The following is a 16,327-nucleotide window of genomic DNA, read 5'->3' on the forward strand; positions in this document are numbered from 1 at the left end:
TGTGGGGAGGGGACGGCCAGAAGCCCCCCAGACAGAGGCAGCCTTGGAGGGGGGGTGGAGAGAAGAACTGCAAGGAAGGAGGCTCCTTAGAACCCCTGGAGGGAGGCTTGGTGGGGGAGGGGGAATGGAGAGACAGCCAAACTCCAGGTGCATCTCCCCCCCCCCCCCCGGGAAAGGCGCCTGGCCCATCTCTGGTGCAGCAGCAGCAGCAGCCGCAGCTCTGGAGCCGGGAGATGCCTGCAAGGACGGGGAGGGGAGGGGAGGGGAGGGCTCTGGCGTGGTGATGTAATCAGCAACCAGGCGGTGGTTGGAGGCTGCTGGCGGAGGGGATGTGCCGCCTGCCCCCGCCCCGCCCGTGGCTCTGGCGGCTGCTCGGATGCTCCCCAGCTGTCCAGCCCCGGGAATCAGCCTGGGATCCAGGAGGCTCCGGAAGCAAGACGGGGCTGCAGCCATTTGCAGGAGGCTCTGCGGGAGGGAGGGGCTGTGGTGTTGTGACTGACTGGATGGTTTAATCCTCTGTCTGCTTCTCTTCTCCCTTCTCCTCTTCTCTGTCTGCTCCTTCCTTCCCTTCTGCAACCATGAAACAGGCTGCCACCACACGGAAGGTACAGTCTCAGGCGGCTGCTGCTCCTCAGCCTTCTGCCTGGCACGGCTGGGGGGGTGGCTGGGGGGGGGAAACAGGGATGGCGGGAGCGGGGAAGGCTGGACTCCGAGGCCCCCGGTTGCCTTTCGTTGCCTTCGCGTAGGAGCTGGTGCTCTCCTCCTCCTCCTCCTCCTCCTGTTGTTGTTGTTGCTGCCTGCAGCAGCCGGCGGGGCAGTGGTGCGGCTGCCAAGGGCAGGGTGGGCACGAGTGGGCCCATCCTGGGAGAACTGCATGCCAATTGCCCCCTTTCTCTTTGCTCAAGCCGGGCTCCCCATCAGCCATTTTCCTTCCCGTCTCTTCGGCCAGTTGGAGGTCTCTGTTTCTCTGGGGCGCTTTCCCCATCCCCCCCCCAAGAGGCCGCTTGCTTCACGGCCGGCCCAGCTGGGCTCCTGCGTCCAGCCCCAGTTACGGATGGGGTGGGTGGGCTTGAGGGCCTGAGGCTCAGGGGCGAGAAGCTTTTTCCTGCCTTGTCCGGAGCAAAGGCCCAGAGTGAGGCTTGTGGTGGCCGTGGGAATCTCTCCGGCTGTTTGGATATGGCGTCTGGAGGAAAAGGCTTCTTGGAGGCCGACTGACCCTCCGGGCCCCCGTAGCCTGAAAGCTGCAGCCCTTCTCTAGGTCCTGCTCAGAGCCTCGGAAGGCCCTTCCTCCTCTGCCGTCCCGGGAGGTGGAGGAAAGCTACAGAGAGGGCCGCAGGAGGGTTGGGTTGGGCCGCACTCAGCCCCAGGAAGGGAACCCAGGCGCTGTGCTTGGCTTAGCCGAAGAGGAGGCATCAGAGAGGGATGCTGAGGGAGGGCCGTGTTGCATAGGAACCATGGAGCCCTAGGGCTGGAAGGGCCTTGACCTCATCCCACCCCCTGCTCAGTTCCTTCTGGACGGATGCTCTTCCCGCTCTCTTTGAAGATTTCCCCCTGCTTGGGCTCTTATTGTGGATACCTGCTGTCGCTTGCTGGTGCCCAGAGATTTTGCCTTCTTCCTGGCAGAAAGGCCTTGCTAATCCGATCTCTCCTTCGCTTAAGGAAAGGGAACATCTGGGACTGTCTCCCAGGGTTTTCGGGAAATCTACTTTTTTTGGTGGGGGTAGAGAAACTTCTGCACGCTCAAAATTGTCCCTTGAAATTAGGCTTTCCATGTGGAAAGTGAGCAAATGCAGGTTGCCCATCTAAACGATCAGTAGAACAACTTGCATCCAGAAGTTGTGACTTTTCCAACACTGGAAGTTTTCAAGAAGAGATTGGACAGCCATTTGTCTGAAACAATGTAGGGTCTCCTGTTTGAGCAGGGAGTTGGACTAGAAGACCTCCAAGGTCCCTTCTCTTATTCTGCTCCTTCCTCTCCTGGGAACCTTTCAAAAACAAGCTAAGGTTGCTTCCTAGGAGCTGGCTGAGGTTTGGGTGCGGAAGTCGAGCTCTGGATGAGCCACCAGAATGGAGAGCTGCCCTCATCCCAGGAAACCTCAGGAAGCGTCTCTTATCACGGAAGAGGAAGCACCTTGTGGAAGTCACTCCGTGGGGCAGCCCCACGGCCTCCTCTGCAGAATTCTACGGAGGTCCAGAAGGCCGGTTCTCCCCCTTGAAACCTTCGTTGGTTTTCATTGCGGATCCTACTTACTTTCTTTCCCCCGGAATCTGTTAAGGAATAATAAAATGCGGATAGGCTCCACAATCTCTGAAATCAAATATGGTCACTAATCTTTGCCTGGAGACGCCTTTCTCTCTACTGTTATTGTTCAGAAGGACAGCTAAGGAGCACAGCCCATTTTGAATCTCTGAAAGACATTTGGACTCCCCAGGCCTCTTCGGAATAAACAGAAATGGAAAGAAGATGGAAATGCAGTTTATAAGGTCCAAAGGGTGGGATGCTTGTCTTGTTCCTCATCTACATTCGCACTTATTCCATTTAAGCACATTGTGTTGACTCCCAGCGGCGGATCATTCCTTCCTTAGCGGCAGCCTTATTTTTGCCCGGTATTTTCATCTAAGACTTTGATGCTCACAAATCTCTTGCCGTGACTTGCTTCTCATTTGTTATATTCCAGCAAGGCAGGACAACCAATATCTGCTTCCCAGTGGGGGGAAGAGCTGTCTGTGGCCATGATTTCAAATGGGAGGGGATGGGTAGGGAGAAAGCGTGAGGCTGGGGAGCCGGGGGGGATCCTGCCATGAGAAACCGCCCCAGAAGGCAAAGGGCCGTTCTCTGGCCGCCTGCCCCAGGGGAGTGGGGGACAAGGGCCCTCTGGACCCAGAGACCCATCCCAGGCAGGAGAGAGAAGCGCCCTGGGTGAATTGTAATGAGCAAAGAAGCCTCAGTACAGAGAAGGAGGCAATTATTCTTCCAAATTCCTGGTTATAATTTAAAGCAAAGCCCGGCTGTGGCCTTTAGGGGGGAAGGAACGGAGGCTCGCCTTCCCCGTGTGCTGCTCCCCCTGTGCAAGGAAGGCCTCGGGCATCCCTCGAGTTGCTTTCATGGCAAAACTTTTGCTCGGCTCCCTGGATGATTTAGGAGACAGCAGAGGAGGCCGGTGAAATCAGCCATTCAAGGTGTGGCACGGACATTTCTGGCATTTTGAGACTTGCATGATGAATCTTGGCTTGGATGGCAGAAAGAGAGCTGCACATATTCTTACAGCCGAGGGGCCTGATCCTCCTCCCAAGAACGGCTGTCTTAAGGCTGATTTGGAGGTGCCTGCAATCTCCCCCCCCCCCAGGAGGCTCGCCACATACCTGCATACCTGATGGGTAAGCAGAGGTTGCAGGTGGCTGCGGAAGGGCTGTGCATGCACCTCACAAATCCCAGCTGCGCGCTGTGCGGAGGTGCACATCCTGCCTTCCGATGGGTTGAACCCCCTACCTGCTCCGTGCTTTGCTGCTTGAGGGGACACCCCAGCCAGGACACCCCATTGGCAGAAATTTAAATGGGGCCCCTGTGCAGCCACACCCAGAGGGCAGGCCCAGGCGTTCCCCGGCGTGCAGAGCAGGGGACGTCTGCTCGGCCCTTTGTGAGGAGGCTGCAGTGCACGTTGGAGCTCACGCAGCTGCCTCGCGTCCTGGGGGGAATCTCCCAGCAGCTGCCAGGTGCTATGAATCCTCTTCCTCACCTGGAAACCTTTCTGGGCTTCTGAGCCTCCCCACGGCCTCTGCCCCGAACTGCCTGTCTACACGCTTGTCCTTTGGCAGCACTTCATCTCCCTCCCGTCAGTCCTGTTGATGGGAGAGGGAAGCAGCAGGAGTCAGAAAGGAGTCCGGGAACCGGCCTCTCCGTGGCGTCCCAGCTTTTGCCTTGTGCTGCGAGGAACACAAAGCTTTGCCTTTTGGATTGTTGTCTGGAAGCTGCGTGCTGAGGCGGGAGAGTCTGCTTGTGGCACGAAAGCAGAAACATCTGGACGACTGAATTGCTGTCCCCCAAACACCGAGAGCTGAACGCTGAGCCGTGCCTGGTGGCTTAGCCACAGCCTCCTCCAGGCCTTTACGGTGCTTTACGGCCCTCTCTCAGCAGTTTTCAGAGTCAGCAGCCTGGCTCCTCCGATCGCTAGGATGCTTGTGGGTGGCTGTGGCATCTTTTGGGCACTTGAGCCCCTTCCGGCCTTTCGCGCTGGGCTTGAGACTTGGAAGGTGTGCTGAGGTTAGGTGGGACCTCTCTGAGGAGAAGCTCCAGCTGCCTCCCTTCCCTTTAGGCATCACAAGGAGAGTGGCTGCCCTGAGCATCGCCCTGCACCGCCCCTGGAGCCAAGGCCCCCCCACCCTCCTCCAAATGGGTTCCCTCAAATGGGGAGGAAGGCCAGAACGGAAGGCCTTTGGGATTCTGGATTCCACTTGACCCAGAGAAGCTCTTTTCATGCAGCCCTTTTCGCCATTGTTGCCCTCGCGTGGAGCCGTCCTACAGAGTTGCTCTGAGTGGATCTACAGACGGTTGGCAAATTCTGGGGGGAGCCCGTGGCCTTTCTCAGCTTACCTCAATTTAGACGGTTTGCTTTCAGCCGCCCCCGTCCTAAAAGGAAAGATGTGTTTCAGATTACGTGGTTTGAAGACGGAAGCAAGGTCTGAATGCGTGGTCCGAAAGCGCCGGAGGAGGCTGGGCTGGGTGAGGAAGGAGCCGGTCAGCACAGGGAGCTTCCCTCCTTGTCCCTTAGAATCAGATGCGGCCTTCAGGCACTTGGCTGAAAGGCCTTCCCGATGCTGAGTCACTTCTGGCCCAGGGAGCCCTCGGAGATCGGGCTGTTCTCCCAGCTGTGGGGGATTCTGGCTGCAGCAGACCATCTGGGCCCGCCTGGGTCAAGACCCCGGTTGCGTTTTGGACTAAATTAAGTTTCATCCTCGGTAGGAGCCCCTGCTACGAACTGCACCGGGGACACCAGATCCGTTGTCTTTCTTGGGTCCTTTCCCCAAAGTTCTGCTTTTCATGGTGTTTCAGGAGCCCCTGGAGCCTCCAGGGTGGGATCACATTCTCGCCTCCACCGGAGAGCAGGCAGCGGTTCAGTGGTCAGGGAGCTTCGGAGGGGGTGGGGAGTGAAATATTGCAGCCAGTGTGGTGGCCGGTTGTAGACCTCCTGGGCAGGCCTGCCCGAGACCCCCGGGTGGTGGTTCTCTGGTGAGCAGATCCTCTGCCTGATGGGCTGGAGAGGGGAAAGGGCCACCAGAAGGGAGGAGTGGATGGGATTCGCTCTCCTGACCCTTCCTCTCCTCCGCTTCGGCTGCCGCTCTAGCGCTGGTCTCACTGGGGAGGCAACCTTGAGTGATACCGATTCATGGGGGGTGGGGGGGCTCCAGATGGGTCGCAGGGCTGTGGAGCCCATAAGAAGCCAGGTGGAGCTGTGGAGATGACCGGCTGCTGAGTGGGCTTTCCCCATCCTGGGCTTTAGCAGAACCTGCTCAGGTCTTCTTCAGCCTCCTCAACAACCGGACGTTGCCGTTTCTGGAAGAAGCTCAAGCTTAGAACATCCGTGGGCCGAACTCTGGAGTGGAGAGCAAATGCCAGTCGCAGTGGTTGCCCCCAAGGACACTCCCCCCCCCTGCACCCACTCCTAGTGGGGCTGCACGGGGGTTCTCTGATGGGTCAGCCCCAGTCAGGCGTGCCCCAAGCTCTGCCCTTCTTTCCTGTCTGGGCATGGAGGCCTGGCTTCCCTCCTGAGGCACCTTCCTTCAGGGGTTGGGGGGCAGAGCCTTGGGCAAGCGAGGACAAAGCTTTGCCCAAGGAGGGGGACCGTCAGGGAGTCAGAGCCCCACCAGCTGCCCCCTATGCCTGTCACGCCTTCAGCCCTCCGACTCAGTCCACCCGTCCTCCATTCCGCCAGACTCTGGCTGCTTTCGCTGGGCAGTCGGCTGAGCAACGCCTGGCACTGGGGAGCCCCACTTCATAAGCCAGACCCAGATAAACAGAGCCCGGCACAGCTGAGACTCAGTCGACCCATCCTCTCAAGATGAGCTCTGGAGCTTCTGCACCGCAGGGGCCTTTCCGAATCTTGGCAGCAGGCTCTAGATTGGCATCTTGGCCCAAATGCCAGGGTGTGCTTGGTAGGGCCGATCCGCCCTTCAAGGCGGCTGTGGAAAGGCTGAGGGGGCCGGATGCCAGGGAAGGTCCTGGGAGCCTCCCACCTGCACCCGGAGAGGGATCCCACCTCCCTCTAGGTAGCCGGGGCCTTCGGAGCCCTTGCCCACCGGGGGAGCTGCTTGACCTCTGGTCCTGGGGGGGTCCGCAGAGTCAGTCCTTGGGCTCCAGGCTCTTGAGAGCCCGGCAGGGCCAGACCCGGAGCCCTGCAGGAGAGGCCAACCCTCTTTTTGCACCCAGGGCCGCCTTGTTGGCAGCAGCCCCTCCAGGGTGGCCGGTCGTCCGAGGAGCCGACAGAGCAGGCTTGGGGAGAGGCAGTGGGTCAGGCAGGCGTTTCTGGCTCTCTCCCGCTGGAGAGCAGGCTGCCTTCAGCAGACACGCCACCATCTGTGGACGGGAGGCAGGTTTCCTGGCAAGGCGGCAGCGTTTCATGCCTGTCTCGGGCGCTGCTGCTGCTGCTGCTGCTGGGGTTTCGGGGGGACCAGGAGCCGTAGACGGGTGGCCTGCTGGGGTCCGGCGGGGCGGAGAGGGCCCAGGGCAGAGGTTTGTGGGCTGATGCTGTGCGCACTAATCTCGCTGCTGTCTCTCTTGTCGTCCCCTCACTCTGCTCTCCCCTTCTGCCTCTGCTGCTGCCGCCACCGTCTGTGTCTCTCTGCTCCCGTCTCCCCCGTGTGAGTCTCTCTCCTCCTCCTCCTCCTCTGCTTTCTGCTCCTGCCGGCCTCCAGACCACAACGAGGAGGCCCAAGGTGAGAAGGGGGGGGGCGCCCTTGGGCTCTATTTTTAATGGTAATTTTATACAAGCATAAAAGAATAAAAAGCAAAACCGAAAGAAAAGAACCATAAGAACAAATGACTTCCCCCTTCATGACAAGTGTGAAGTAACTGCTGTCTCTTAAAATGCCAGAAGGCCTCTCTTCCCATCTCTCACCTGTGAACAAATCCCCCCAACCCTCTTTCAATCGTAACCAGCAAATGTCCTCCTAGGGCTACCAGTAAGATAACAATGCATCCATTTTTTTATTTATTTATATTTTATGTTGCTTAACCGCCCATGTCCCAGGATTATGATTAGTTTCGCTTGTTTATTTCATCCTTAACCTTGATCAAATAAGCCAACTTTACATTCCTTCTTTTTACTTCTAACAACCTGGATGTCCAGGCCCTTCAAATAATGTCTTAGAAGTTGGTTCCTTTTCATTTCTTCCTTGTCTCTTCTCACAAAGTTTTTCAAAGCTTTCACTCTTTTGTAGGTCCAATATGGGAAGATTGTCCAGGTCTCCCTCGTGATTTGTTATTCATATATCTCTCTTAATTATTCAACATCAGCCGAGGTGATTTGTATGTCCAACAAGGCATCTGTTTTCATGTCGTTCTTGTAGCCTGTGATTTTTAAATCTACTTTCAGATCCGCCTTAATCTTGTCCAGTAAAACCTTTTCCTTTTCTTTTTTTTTACACAATCTGTCTATAGAGGCAGACACTGTTAAAATTAACCTCTGGGTCCATTGTTCAAATATATCCTTGAATATTTCCAGGGTCAAAATACTTTGCTCCATTCTGTATTAGTCCAATTGAGGGTTTCCCCCCCTCCTTTCATTGTAATCTTCAGCTCCTTCTGGTCTCCTCGCCTCTCCCAGGTGAAGCAGGAAACGCGGCTTGATGAACTCACCCGACTTTACTGTAGGGCTGCAGCCAGAGAACCTGTCAAGTCTGCAAGTAGCAGCCTCCCACCGCCACTCTCCCCTCCCAGGCCCCTGAGGGTGGGCCCTTCCCCAGTCTCTCTCCCCATCTGGTGCCCCCCCTCCTTCCCTCGTCTGATTGCACCCCCTGGGCAGCAGCATCTGTGGGTCAGGAGGCCTCTTCTCTGCAGCGGAGATGAGGCAGACCTCCAGAGGGAAACTGGAGACGCTTTGAAGGAAAAGGAGGGGAATAAACCGCCTCCCAATCGGAGAATTGGCCAGTGGCTGCAGGAATCGGCTCTCTCTGCTGCGCCCCATCCTCCTCAGGAACAGGAGCCCAGCTCCTCCCCAGGAACTGCAGGTTGCTCCTGCCCCCCCCCCCTGGGGCCTGTGAGGGAAGACCCCTCTTCCTTTGGGACCCCTCCCTCTCAGTCGGCCGTCTTTTCTCAGGGCCAAAGATGTCCAGAACCTCTTTCTAGGATCTGCTTCCTGCCTTCCTGGCCCTCTTCTCCCTCCCCCTCTGAACTGCAGGGTCAGGCCCTGATCTGGAGGGGGCACTTGGGGGGGGGGGGGCAAAGGAAATAAAGTTGGAACCATTTAACTCCCCCAGTTTGGAAAAGGCAGCCTAACATTTTGTGTTTGCCTCCCCCGACCCTTTTTTTTTAAACCTGTCTCCTATGATGACCTCATCATCCAACTGGCCTTTTCCCCCAGGACTGTTTTGGGCCCAGCTGCTCCCCTCCACCCTCCTCTTGGGCTTTGGATTCTTTTTCTCCCTCTGTGAAGTGATTCTACTCCCAGTCTCTGGTTCTTTCCATTGTACTCAGTCTGTTTTTATAACCCCGAAGACCAATTGTAAATGTTATTCTTTTTTTGGTGTTAACTGTCCCACCCAGTTTGTCACCTGCAGATTTCATCAGTTCCATCTTTTCCTCCAAGGGAAGAGGGACTTTTGATTTAGCCTTCATGCTCTTCTGTAATACAGCTGATTTCATTGCTATCCCTATACTTTATAATTTTCTCCTGCTGTACTCAATTTTCGGGAGGGGGAGGGGGAACGGACGCGGGGTCTTAGGAGACGAGAGCCCTGAGCCGCTTCGGCAGAAAGACCAACCTGCAGGCTCAGTTTAAGCCCATCGAGGTGGATTTCGCCCACCCAAAAACTATGGAAGAGGGAGAAGCCCCAGAGCACGAAGCAGGACCCTCCGCCCCCCCAGAGCATCCCTGCCGGTCTGGGCAAGGTGGTGTTTCAGAGCAGGGGAGAGGAGCCGTCTTTGGAAATCACAGGCATTTTGCCAATGCTGCCCCCCCACCCCTACACAGCAAAACGTGAAGGTTTTGGCTTCTGCAGAGAGCTGGACTCCTCCGTTCCTTGGCATTTTTTCCAGAAGCGCTGAGTGGTTCTGCATCTCCATGGTGCCACTTACAAAGGCCGAGGCAGATGCCCAGCCTGGCAGATCTCCTCTGGTGGAAATGCTCCTCTCACCCTTCCTCTTCCTTGCAGCCCACCCGAACCGGCAGTTCGGCCACATCCAGCAGCACCGCGGGCCTCTCTGGCTCGGCCTCGGCCTCGGCCGGGGAAATGAGCAGCAGTGAACCAAGCACTCCTGCACAGACCCCCTTGGCTGCCCCCATGGTGCCTGTCCCGGCTCTGGCATCCCCAGTGGCTCCTCCAGCAATCCTGTCTCCAACGAAGGTGAGGCGGTGGGAGGGGTGTCTGTGCAGTGGCATGTTTGCAACAGGCATCTTGGGAACCCGGGACAGGCTGCAACCTCCGGGCGTCCTGGGTGCAGGTTTGGGGTATTGCTGGTGAGGGTGGCCGGACCCTGGATGTGGAGGGTCTGCTTCCTGCCCCCCTCCCTCTGGAGTCGGGCACTTGCAAGGGGGCAGGCGAGGCCAAGGGCCTGAACTGGGGCTCAGCATTACGGGAAGCAGCCCTCTTTCTTAAGGCCAAGCCAAGCCAGGCCCCGGTGAGCAGCCTCAAGAGAGCCACGTCTTGTGTCTGGCCAAGAGGGGCGGGAGGGGGGGAGAATGAGGGTCTGTCCCCATAGAGTGGCGGCCTCTGGCCTTTCCTTGCAGGCTCCCTTGGTGTGAAATTCACCAGCCAGGATGGGACCTCCTCACAGAATCCCTAAATCCCAGCCTTGGCACCTCTTTTTTATTTTATTTCGTTTGTTTTTTTTAATTGAAAATTTTAAAAAGCTTTTACAAATATTTACCTCCTTCCCCCACCCTCCCCACCATATATGGTAATATGTAGCATCAACACAATCACATCTCCAGCATTTAGGTTGCAAATTCGGATACATGCAAGCCAGTTTTTTAGGATCTAAGTGCCACCTATAAAGCCTTGACAGCTCTGAGGGTCCTGGAAGTAGGAAGGCTGGCAGGGCTCCCCCCCCCCCCCCAGTCCACACCAAAGTAGGCCTTAAGCGCAACCAACAGCCGGGGAGGACCCCGACTGCTTTGCTGGTGGAAAAGAATCACTTGTGTCACTTGCGACAAAAGATGGCTGCCTCTTTTGGTGGCTCCATGGAGCATGTGGCCAGCCAGGAGGCGGGGTGGCGTATTCTCCAGACAGAAACGTTTTGCTGAGATGAAAGTATTTTGATTGCACGCGCGTGACGTTGGTTCCATTTGAGAGAGGAGCCCACTCCTCACTGGAAGCAGGAATTGGAGAGGGGGGGGGCTGGCGCTGTGGTGGGGAGCCGGGTGACTGGGGAGGGGGGGGAGCCCTTCCTCCCAAGGGGCCCAGAGGGCCTGAGAGGGTCCTTCTCTGCCCGGCAGGAGGAGGAGTCCCTGCGAGGGCAGGTGCGAGACCTGGAGGAGAAGCTGGAGACCCTCAAGATGAAGCGGAACGAAGACAAGGCCAAGCTGAAGGAGCTGGAGAAGTACAAGATCCAGCTGGAGCAGGTCCAGGAGTGGAAGACCAAAATGCAGGAGCAGCAGGCGGAGCTCCAGAAGCGCCTCAAGGAGGCCAAGAAGGTGGGATGCTTCTCGGAGGAGGAGGGGCGGGGGGAGGCCGGACGTTCCCGTTGATGGGGCTGCCTTGGGGTCTGCTAGGCGGCCCTCGAGAGCCACATCTCCTCCCCCCTCAGAAAGGCATTGGCCTGACTGACAGCTGCCAATCAGGGGGCGGGCCCCGGGGCCTCCACCTGATGGCCAGCCCCGGCTGCTTCCTCCCGGCCCTTGCAGGAAGCCAAAGAGGCCCTGGAGGCCAAAGAGCGCTACATGGAGGAGATGGCGGATACGGCCGATGCCATCGAGATGGCCACCCTGGACAAGGAGATGGCCGAGGAGCGGGCGGAGTCCCTGCAGCAGGAGGTGGATTCCTTGAAGGAGAAGGCGGAGGATCTCACCATGGACCTGGAGATCCTGAAGCACGAGATCGAAGAGAAGGGTGAGTCCCCGGCAGGCAGCGTGATGGCGGGGGCCTCGAGGGAAGAGCCCCTGCCCCACCCTTGGGGGCTCCTCCCGTCTGCAGCCTCCAGGAGCTCCTTTCCCCCTCCTCCCCCTCGTGGACCACCTGGAAGCACGTGGAGTAGCCCTGGCAATGGAGGCTGTGGCCTGGGGCTCTGGATCTCCTGGCCAGGCCCAGCTAGGGAGGGGTTGGGGGCTCACGGGAGGGGAGGGCTTGACCAAAGGATGGAAAAGGAAAGACACCGAAACCAGTGCCAGGCTCTGGCAGTTCAATAGGCAGGCAGAGCTCAACAACACGCTTTTCTTCGATGGGCCCGTTTGAGCTGCCGTGGGAACCCCGTCTTTCTGTCTGGTTTCCTGTAGGTTCTGATGGAGCTGCCTCCAGTTACCACGTCAAGCAGCTGGAGGAGCAGAACGGCCGCCTGAAGGAGGCCCTTGTGAGGTAGGCCCACAAACCGGCTGTTGGTGAGGACAGAGAAGTTGGGGGAGGATTGGGGGGGGGGGGAAGCAGCTCCCCCCTCCTTTGGCTTCGGGGGAGGCAGGGGCTGCTTCCCTCTCTGGCCTGCGGTGGCTCCAGCCCCTCCCTGCCCCCAAAGGATGCGGGACCTGTCTGCCTCGGAGAAGCAGGAGCACGTGAAGCTCCAGAAGCACATGGAGAAGAAGAATGCGGAGCTGGAGGCCCTGCGGCAGCAGAAGGACAAGCTGCAGGAGGAGCTGAAGCAGGCCGAGGGCACCATCGATGAGCTGAAGGAGCAGGCAAGTTGGCCCCCCAGGCCACCTCCGCTCCCCCCCCCCTTGTGCTCTGTTCTCCTGCGCCCCCTAACCCCCCCCTCCCGTCCCAGGTGGATGCTGCTCTGGGGGCCGAGGAGATGGTGGAGACGCTGACCGAGAGGAACCTCGATCTGGAGGAGAAGGTCCGCGAGCTCCGCGAGACGGTGGGCGACCTGGTGAGAGCAAGCAGGATGGAGCCCGGCCTGAGGGAGGGGCTCCCCTGTCCCAGTCACAAAGGGCCACATTGGCTCTCCCTGGGCAGAGGGGCGGGGGGCGGGGGGCTTGCTTGGGACGCCCTCGCCATCCGCCCTTTCGTGGCCCCTCCCTCCCGTAGGAAGCCATCAACGAGATGAATGACGAGCTGCAGGAGAACGCCCGGGAGACGGAGCTGGAGCTGCGGGAGCAGCTGGACATGGCCACGGCTCGAGTCCGGGAGTCTGAGAAGCGGGTGGAGGCGGCGCAGGAGACGGTGGCCGACTACCAGCAGACCATCAAGAAATACCGAGAGCTGACGGCCCACCTGCAGGTGCCAGGGGGCTGCAGAGGCGGGCAGAGGGCCCGGGACCCCTCTTTCCCTCGCTTTCTACCCGTCAATTGCCCGGATTCTCCCAGGCCCCCGTTTAAAAAGGCTCCCCCAACAGGGCAGCCCTAGAGGGACAGGCCTTTCTCTCCTTGGAAGGCCAGCCTAAAGCCCAGCCGCTCGGGGATCTTCTAGCCTCTCCTCCAGGGGGGCCTGAGGGCCTCTGCCCCGGGGGGGGGGAGCAGGGACCCCCCTTGGCTGACGCTGCCTTTCCGCCTGGCAGGACGTTAACCGGGACCTGATGAGCCAGCAAGAGGCCTCTGTGGAGAGGCAGCAGCAGCCGCCGCCCGAAATGTTTGATTTCAAGATTAAATTTGCAGAGACAAAAGCTCATGCCAAGGTAGGAGGTCCTCGGCCTCAGCGGCTGCCCTCTTGTCCCTGGCAGCCCCCACAGGAGTAGGTTTCTTTGGCTCTGGTCCAAGCAGCTTCTCCCTCTCCCTTTGTCCGGTTGGGCCCGGGGTCTCCCTGCTGCCCCCTGAGCAGCTGCCGTTTCACTGCCCACCTGGGCCAGACCTCCAGTGCCAGTAGCTGCCCTGCAACCCTCACCCTTCCCTGCCCTGAAGGGGGGAGGCAGCTGGGCCACGAAGCGCCTGCAAGCAGAGCCCACAGCTGAGGGGGCCCCTCTGCCCTTACCCCCAGCGTGCCTTAAAGCAGGCCGTGAGCCTCCCCGATCCTTCCGACCCCCCTCCTTTCCTCCGGCCTCCTTTCCTGCCAAGGCCTCCGTCGCTCCCTCCCCCTCCTTTTCCCTTTCTGCCCGGATGCCCAGATGAAAGAAGTCTGGGCCAAGGTGCCCCTCCTTCTGCTCCTGGTCTTGAGCTTTGGTGTCCCCCCCCCCCGCTTCACGCCCCCCCGCCCCCTCCAGTCCCCCCGGTGGGGCATTTCCTTACCTGGATCTGCTGTGGGGAAAAGCCCGTTTTAAAGGGGGAGGCAAGTCCCCTTTCGTTGGCCTCCGCAGCTGCAGGGGCCCCAGCGGGCCCAGGCCTACGTGGGGCATTTGAACGGAGAGGCTGCCTGGAGCTTGGGGGCTGAGGAGGCTCCCCCAGGCTGGGCCCCATTGGAGCGCTCTTGCCTTGCAGGCCATCGAAATGGAGCTGCGCCAGATGGAGGTACAGCAGGCCAACCGGCACGTCTCCCTCCTCACCTCCTTCCTGCCCGACAGCTTCCTGCGGCACGGCGGGGACCACGACTGCGTGCTGGTGCTGCTGCTGCTTCCCCGGCTGGTGGGCAAGGTACTGGCGCTAGGTTTCCCTCCCTTTGGATGCCAGCTGGAGTGGCACGATAGGCGACCTTTCTCCTTGAAGCTCTCTTCCCCATTCCTGTAAGTGTCCGGAGGAGGCCCTGAACCCAACTGCCCTTCAAGCCCCCCTCCGCTTTAGATCAATTCCTCCTCTCCCTTTAGCCCTCAGGCTCTGCTTAGGGAAGGACCCCTTCAACCTCCTTGGAAGAGGCAAAGGAATATTTTCGTCCTTTCCCCCCCCCCAAAAATAGACCTTTTGTAAGGCAGAGGAACATTATGAGTAGTCTGGTAGTTAACACTGCCCGGCAACCTCTTGTCGCTGTGATTGAGGGCTGAGCTCCAGTCAGGGGGAGGCCGAGTGAGTTGCATCACGTCTCCCCTCAAGGGAATCTGGCTACAGCCGCACCGGAGGGGCCGGTGGTGCTTCTGGAGGGCGGGGCCCTCTCTTGCTTCCCCCGGGCAGAGGGTGGACAGGGAGGCCCAGCAGCCCCTTCCTCTCCCAAACAGGCCGAGCTGATCAGCAGGCAGGCGCAGGAGAAGTTTGAGCTGAGCGAGAACTGTGCCGAGCGCGTCGGTCTCCGAGGGGCTCCGGGGGAGCAGCTGAGCTTCGCTGCCGGGCTGGTCTATTCTCTGCTCCTCCTGCAAGCAACGCTCCACAAATACGAGCAGTGAGTGAGCGCGTGGCTGGGCCTGGGCTGGCAGAGGGGTCCAGGGCGTGGCCCATCGGCCCGCCCTGACGCCCTGCCCTTCCAGGGCCCTGAGGAAGTGCAGCGTGGACGTCTACAGGAAAGTGGGCCTCCTGTACCAGGAGATGTGTGTGCACGAGAGGTCCCTGGACTTCCTGATTGAGCTGCTGCACAAGGACCAGCTGGACGAGACCGTCAACGTGGAGCCCCTGACCAAAGCCATCAAGTACTACCAGGTGCAGCCCACGGGCGGCGGCAGGGGGGGGGAGGGCAGTGCCAGAGCGAGGCCCATCCAGCCTCGGCTGGCAGCCTTGGGCTCTGTGGCTGAGACGTCTCTCCTTCCCCTCCCAGCACCTGTACAGCATCCACCTGGCTGACCAGGCCGAGGACTGCACAGTGCAGTTGGCCGACCACATCAAGGTGAGGGGACCTGTAGGAGGAGGGGCTGCTCTGTGTGTGGGGGGGGGGGTTGTCAGGTCTCTCTGCTTTTGCTGACCCCCCCCCTTGGGGCCAGAGAGAGAGAGGAGGGCTGCCTGGTGGTCCTGCTCTGAGCTCAGCCCCCCCCCCTTCCCTTGCAGTTCACCCAGAGTGCCTTGGACTGCATGAGCGTGGAGGTCTGCCGGCTGCGCTCCTTCCTCCAGGTAAGAAGAGCCGGCCTCCCCCACCCGGCCAGGCTGTGGACGGCCGAATCCGGCTGAGCTGCCTTCTCCCTTCTGCAGACCGGACAGGAGGCCTCCGACTTCGCCATCCTCCTGAAGGACCTGGAGACCTCATGCAGCGACATCCGCCAGTTCTGCAAGAAGATCAGGCGGCGCATGCCGGGCACCGACGCTCCTGGCATCCCTGCAGCCCTGGGCTTTGGGCAACAGGTGGGGGCCTGCCCTCCGGTGGGAGTCGGCCTGCGCTGCTGGCAGGGAGCCCCTCCCTCCGCAGAGACTTGACCCTGCGCTCTCCGGTCTCCCAGGTCTCGGATACCCTGCTGGACTGCCGCAAACACCTGACCTGGGTGGTGGCTGTGCTGCAGGAGGTGGCGGCCGCAGGGGCCCAGATGATCGCCCCCCTGACTGAGAACGAGGGCTTGCAGGCCGTGAAGCTGGAGGACCTGGCCTTCAAGACCAGCGAGCAGGTAGGGGGGAGCCCCTTCCTTCCCCTCCGTTGCGTCTGAAGGCCAGCGGAGCCCTTCTGGGGAAGGACAGGCTGAGAGGGAGGAGAGGATCTGGAACTGATCCGTTTGCAGGCCTGGGAACATCTGGCAGGGAGGGGGGTCTTTTGCACCTGTGAGGGGAAGGGCTGCCAGCGGTTTGGAGTGGCCAAGGCCGCTTCGGTTCCTGCCTCTTCTGCTGCTGCCGTGGCCAGGGGGGACTGGGGGGGGGGGCACAGACTCATAAGGAAGGCCGTGTTGCCCACAGTCCTCCGAAGCTACCCAGAAAGTGGGCGTGGCCCCTTCCTCTCTGGTGGCTGCAGACTTTCCGGGAGGTTTTGCTTCGGGTGAGGCATGAGAGATTCTTCCCCAGATCTATGGGGCGCAGGGCATCAGCCCTTACGAGTGCCTGCGCCAGTCCTGCAACAACCTCGTCGCCACCATGAACAAGATGGCCACTGCCATGCAGGAGGGCGAATACGATGCAGACAAGCCCCAGACCAAGGTGAGCCCCATGCCGGCGGCTGAGCTCTCGCAGGCAGCTCCCTGCTGGCGCTAGGAATGGGCCAGCCGACAGGAGGGCTCCTCTGCCTTCGCCTCCCCCTCCCCTCCCCTTTGAGAGCTGCCCTG

At 59.7% G+C, this 16,327-nt stretch overlaps 1 protein-coding gene across 2 annotated transcripts in view; it reads left to right on the forward strand.

Moving 5' to 3' along the window:
- DCTN1 (dynactin subunit 1) overlaps positions 1-16,327 on the forward strand; it is a 44,226-nt gene that overhangs the window by 24,227 nt on the left and 3,672 nt on the right. For both annotated transcript variants that reach the window (XM_032223524.1, XM_032223523.1), the window contains 16 exons: positions 9,367-9,558; positions 10,650-10,847; positions 11,058-11,262; positions 11,646-11,724; positions 11,879-12,038; positions 12,125-12,229; positions 12,388-12,579; positions 12,857-12,973; positions 13,710-13,862; positions 14,378-14,538; positions 14,624-14,792; positions 14,908-14,976; positions 15,135-15,197; positions 15,276-15,425; positions 15,521-15,682; positions 16,071-16,202. In XM_032223524.1, the coding sequence (XP_032079415.1) occupies positions 9,367-9,558; positions 10,650-10,847; positions 11,058-11,262; positions 11,646-11,724; positions 11,879-12,038; positions 12,125-12,229; positions 12,388-12,579; positions 12,857-12,973; positions 13,710-13,862; positions 14,378-14,538; positions 14,624-14,792; positions 14,908-14,976; positions 15,135-15,197; positions 15,276-15,425; positions 15,521-15,682; positions 16,071-16,202 (2,307 nt within the window). The remainder of the gene's footprint in view (positions 1-9,366; positions 9,559-10,649; positions 10,848-11,057; positions 11,263-11,645; positions 11,725-11,878; positions 12,039-12,124; positions 12,230-12,387; positions 12,580-12,856; positions 12,974-13,709; positions 13,863-14,377; positions 14,539-14,623; positions 14,793-14,907; positions 14,977-15,134; positions 15,198-15,275; positions 15,426-15,520; positions 15,683-16,070; positions 16,203-16,327) is intronic.

Source organism: Thamnophis elegans, chromosome 9, assembly GCF_009769535.1.
Source record: "Thamnophis elegans isolate rThaEle1 chromosome 9, rThaEle1.pri, whole genome shotgun sequence".
NCBI classification, from domain to species: Eukaryota; Metazoa; Chordata; class Lepidosauria; order Squamata; family Colubridae; genus Thamnophis; species Thamnophis elegans.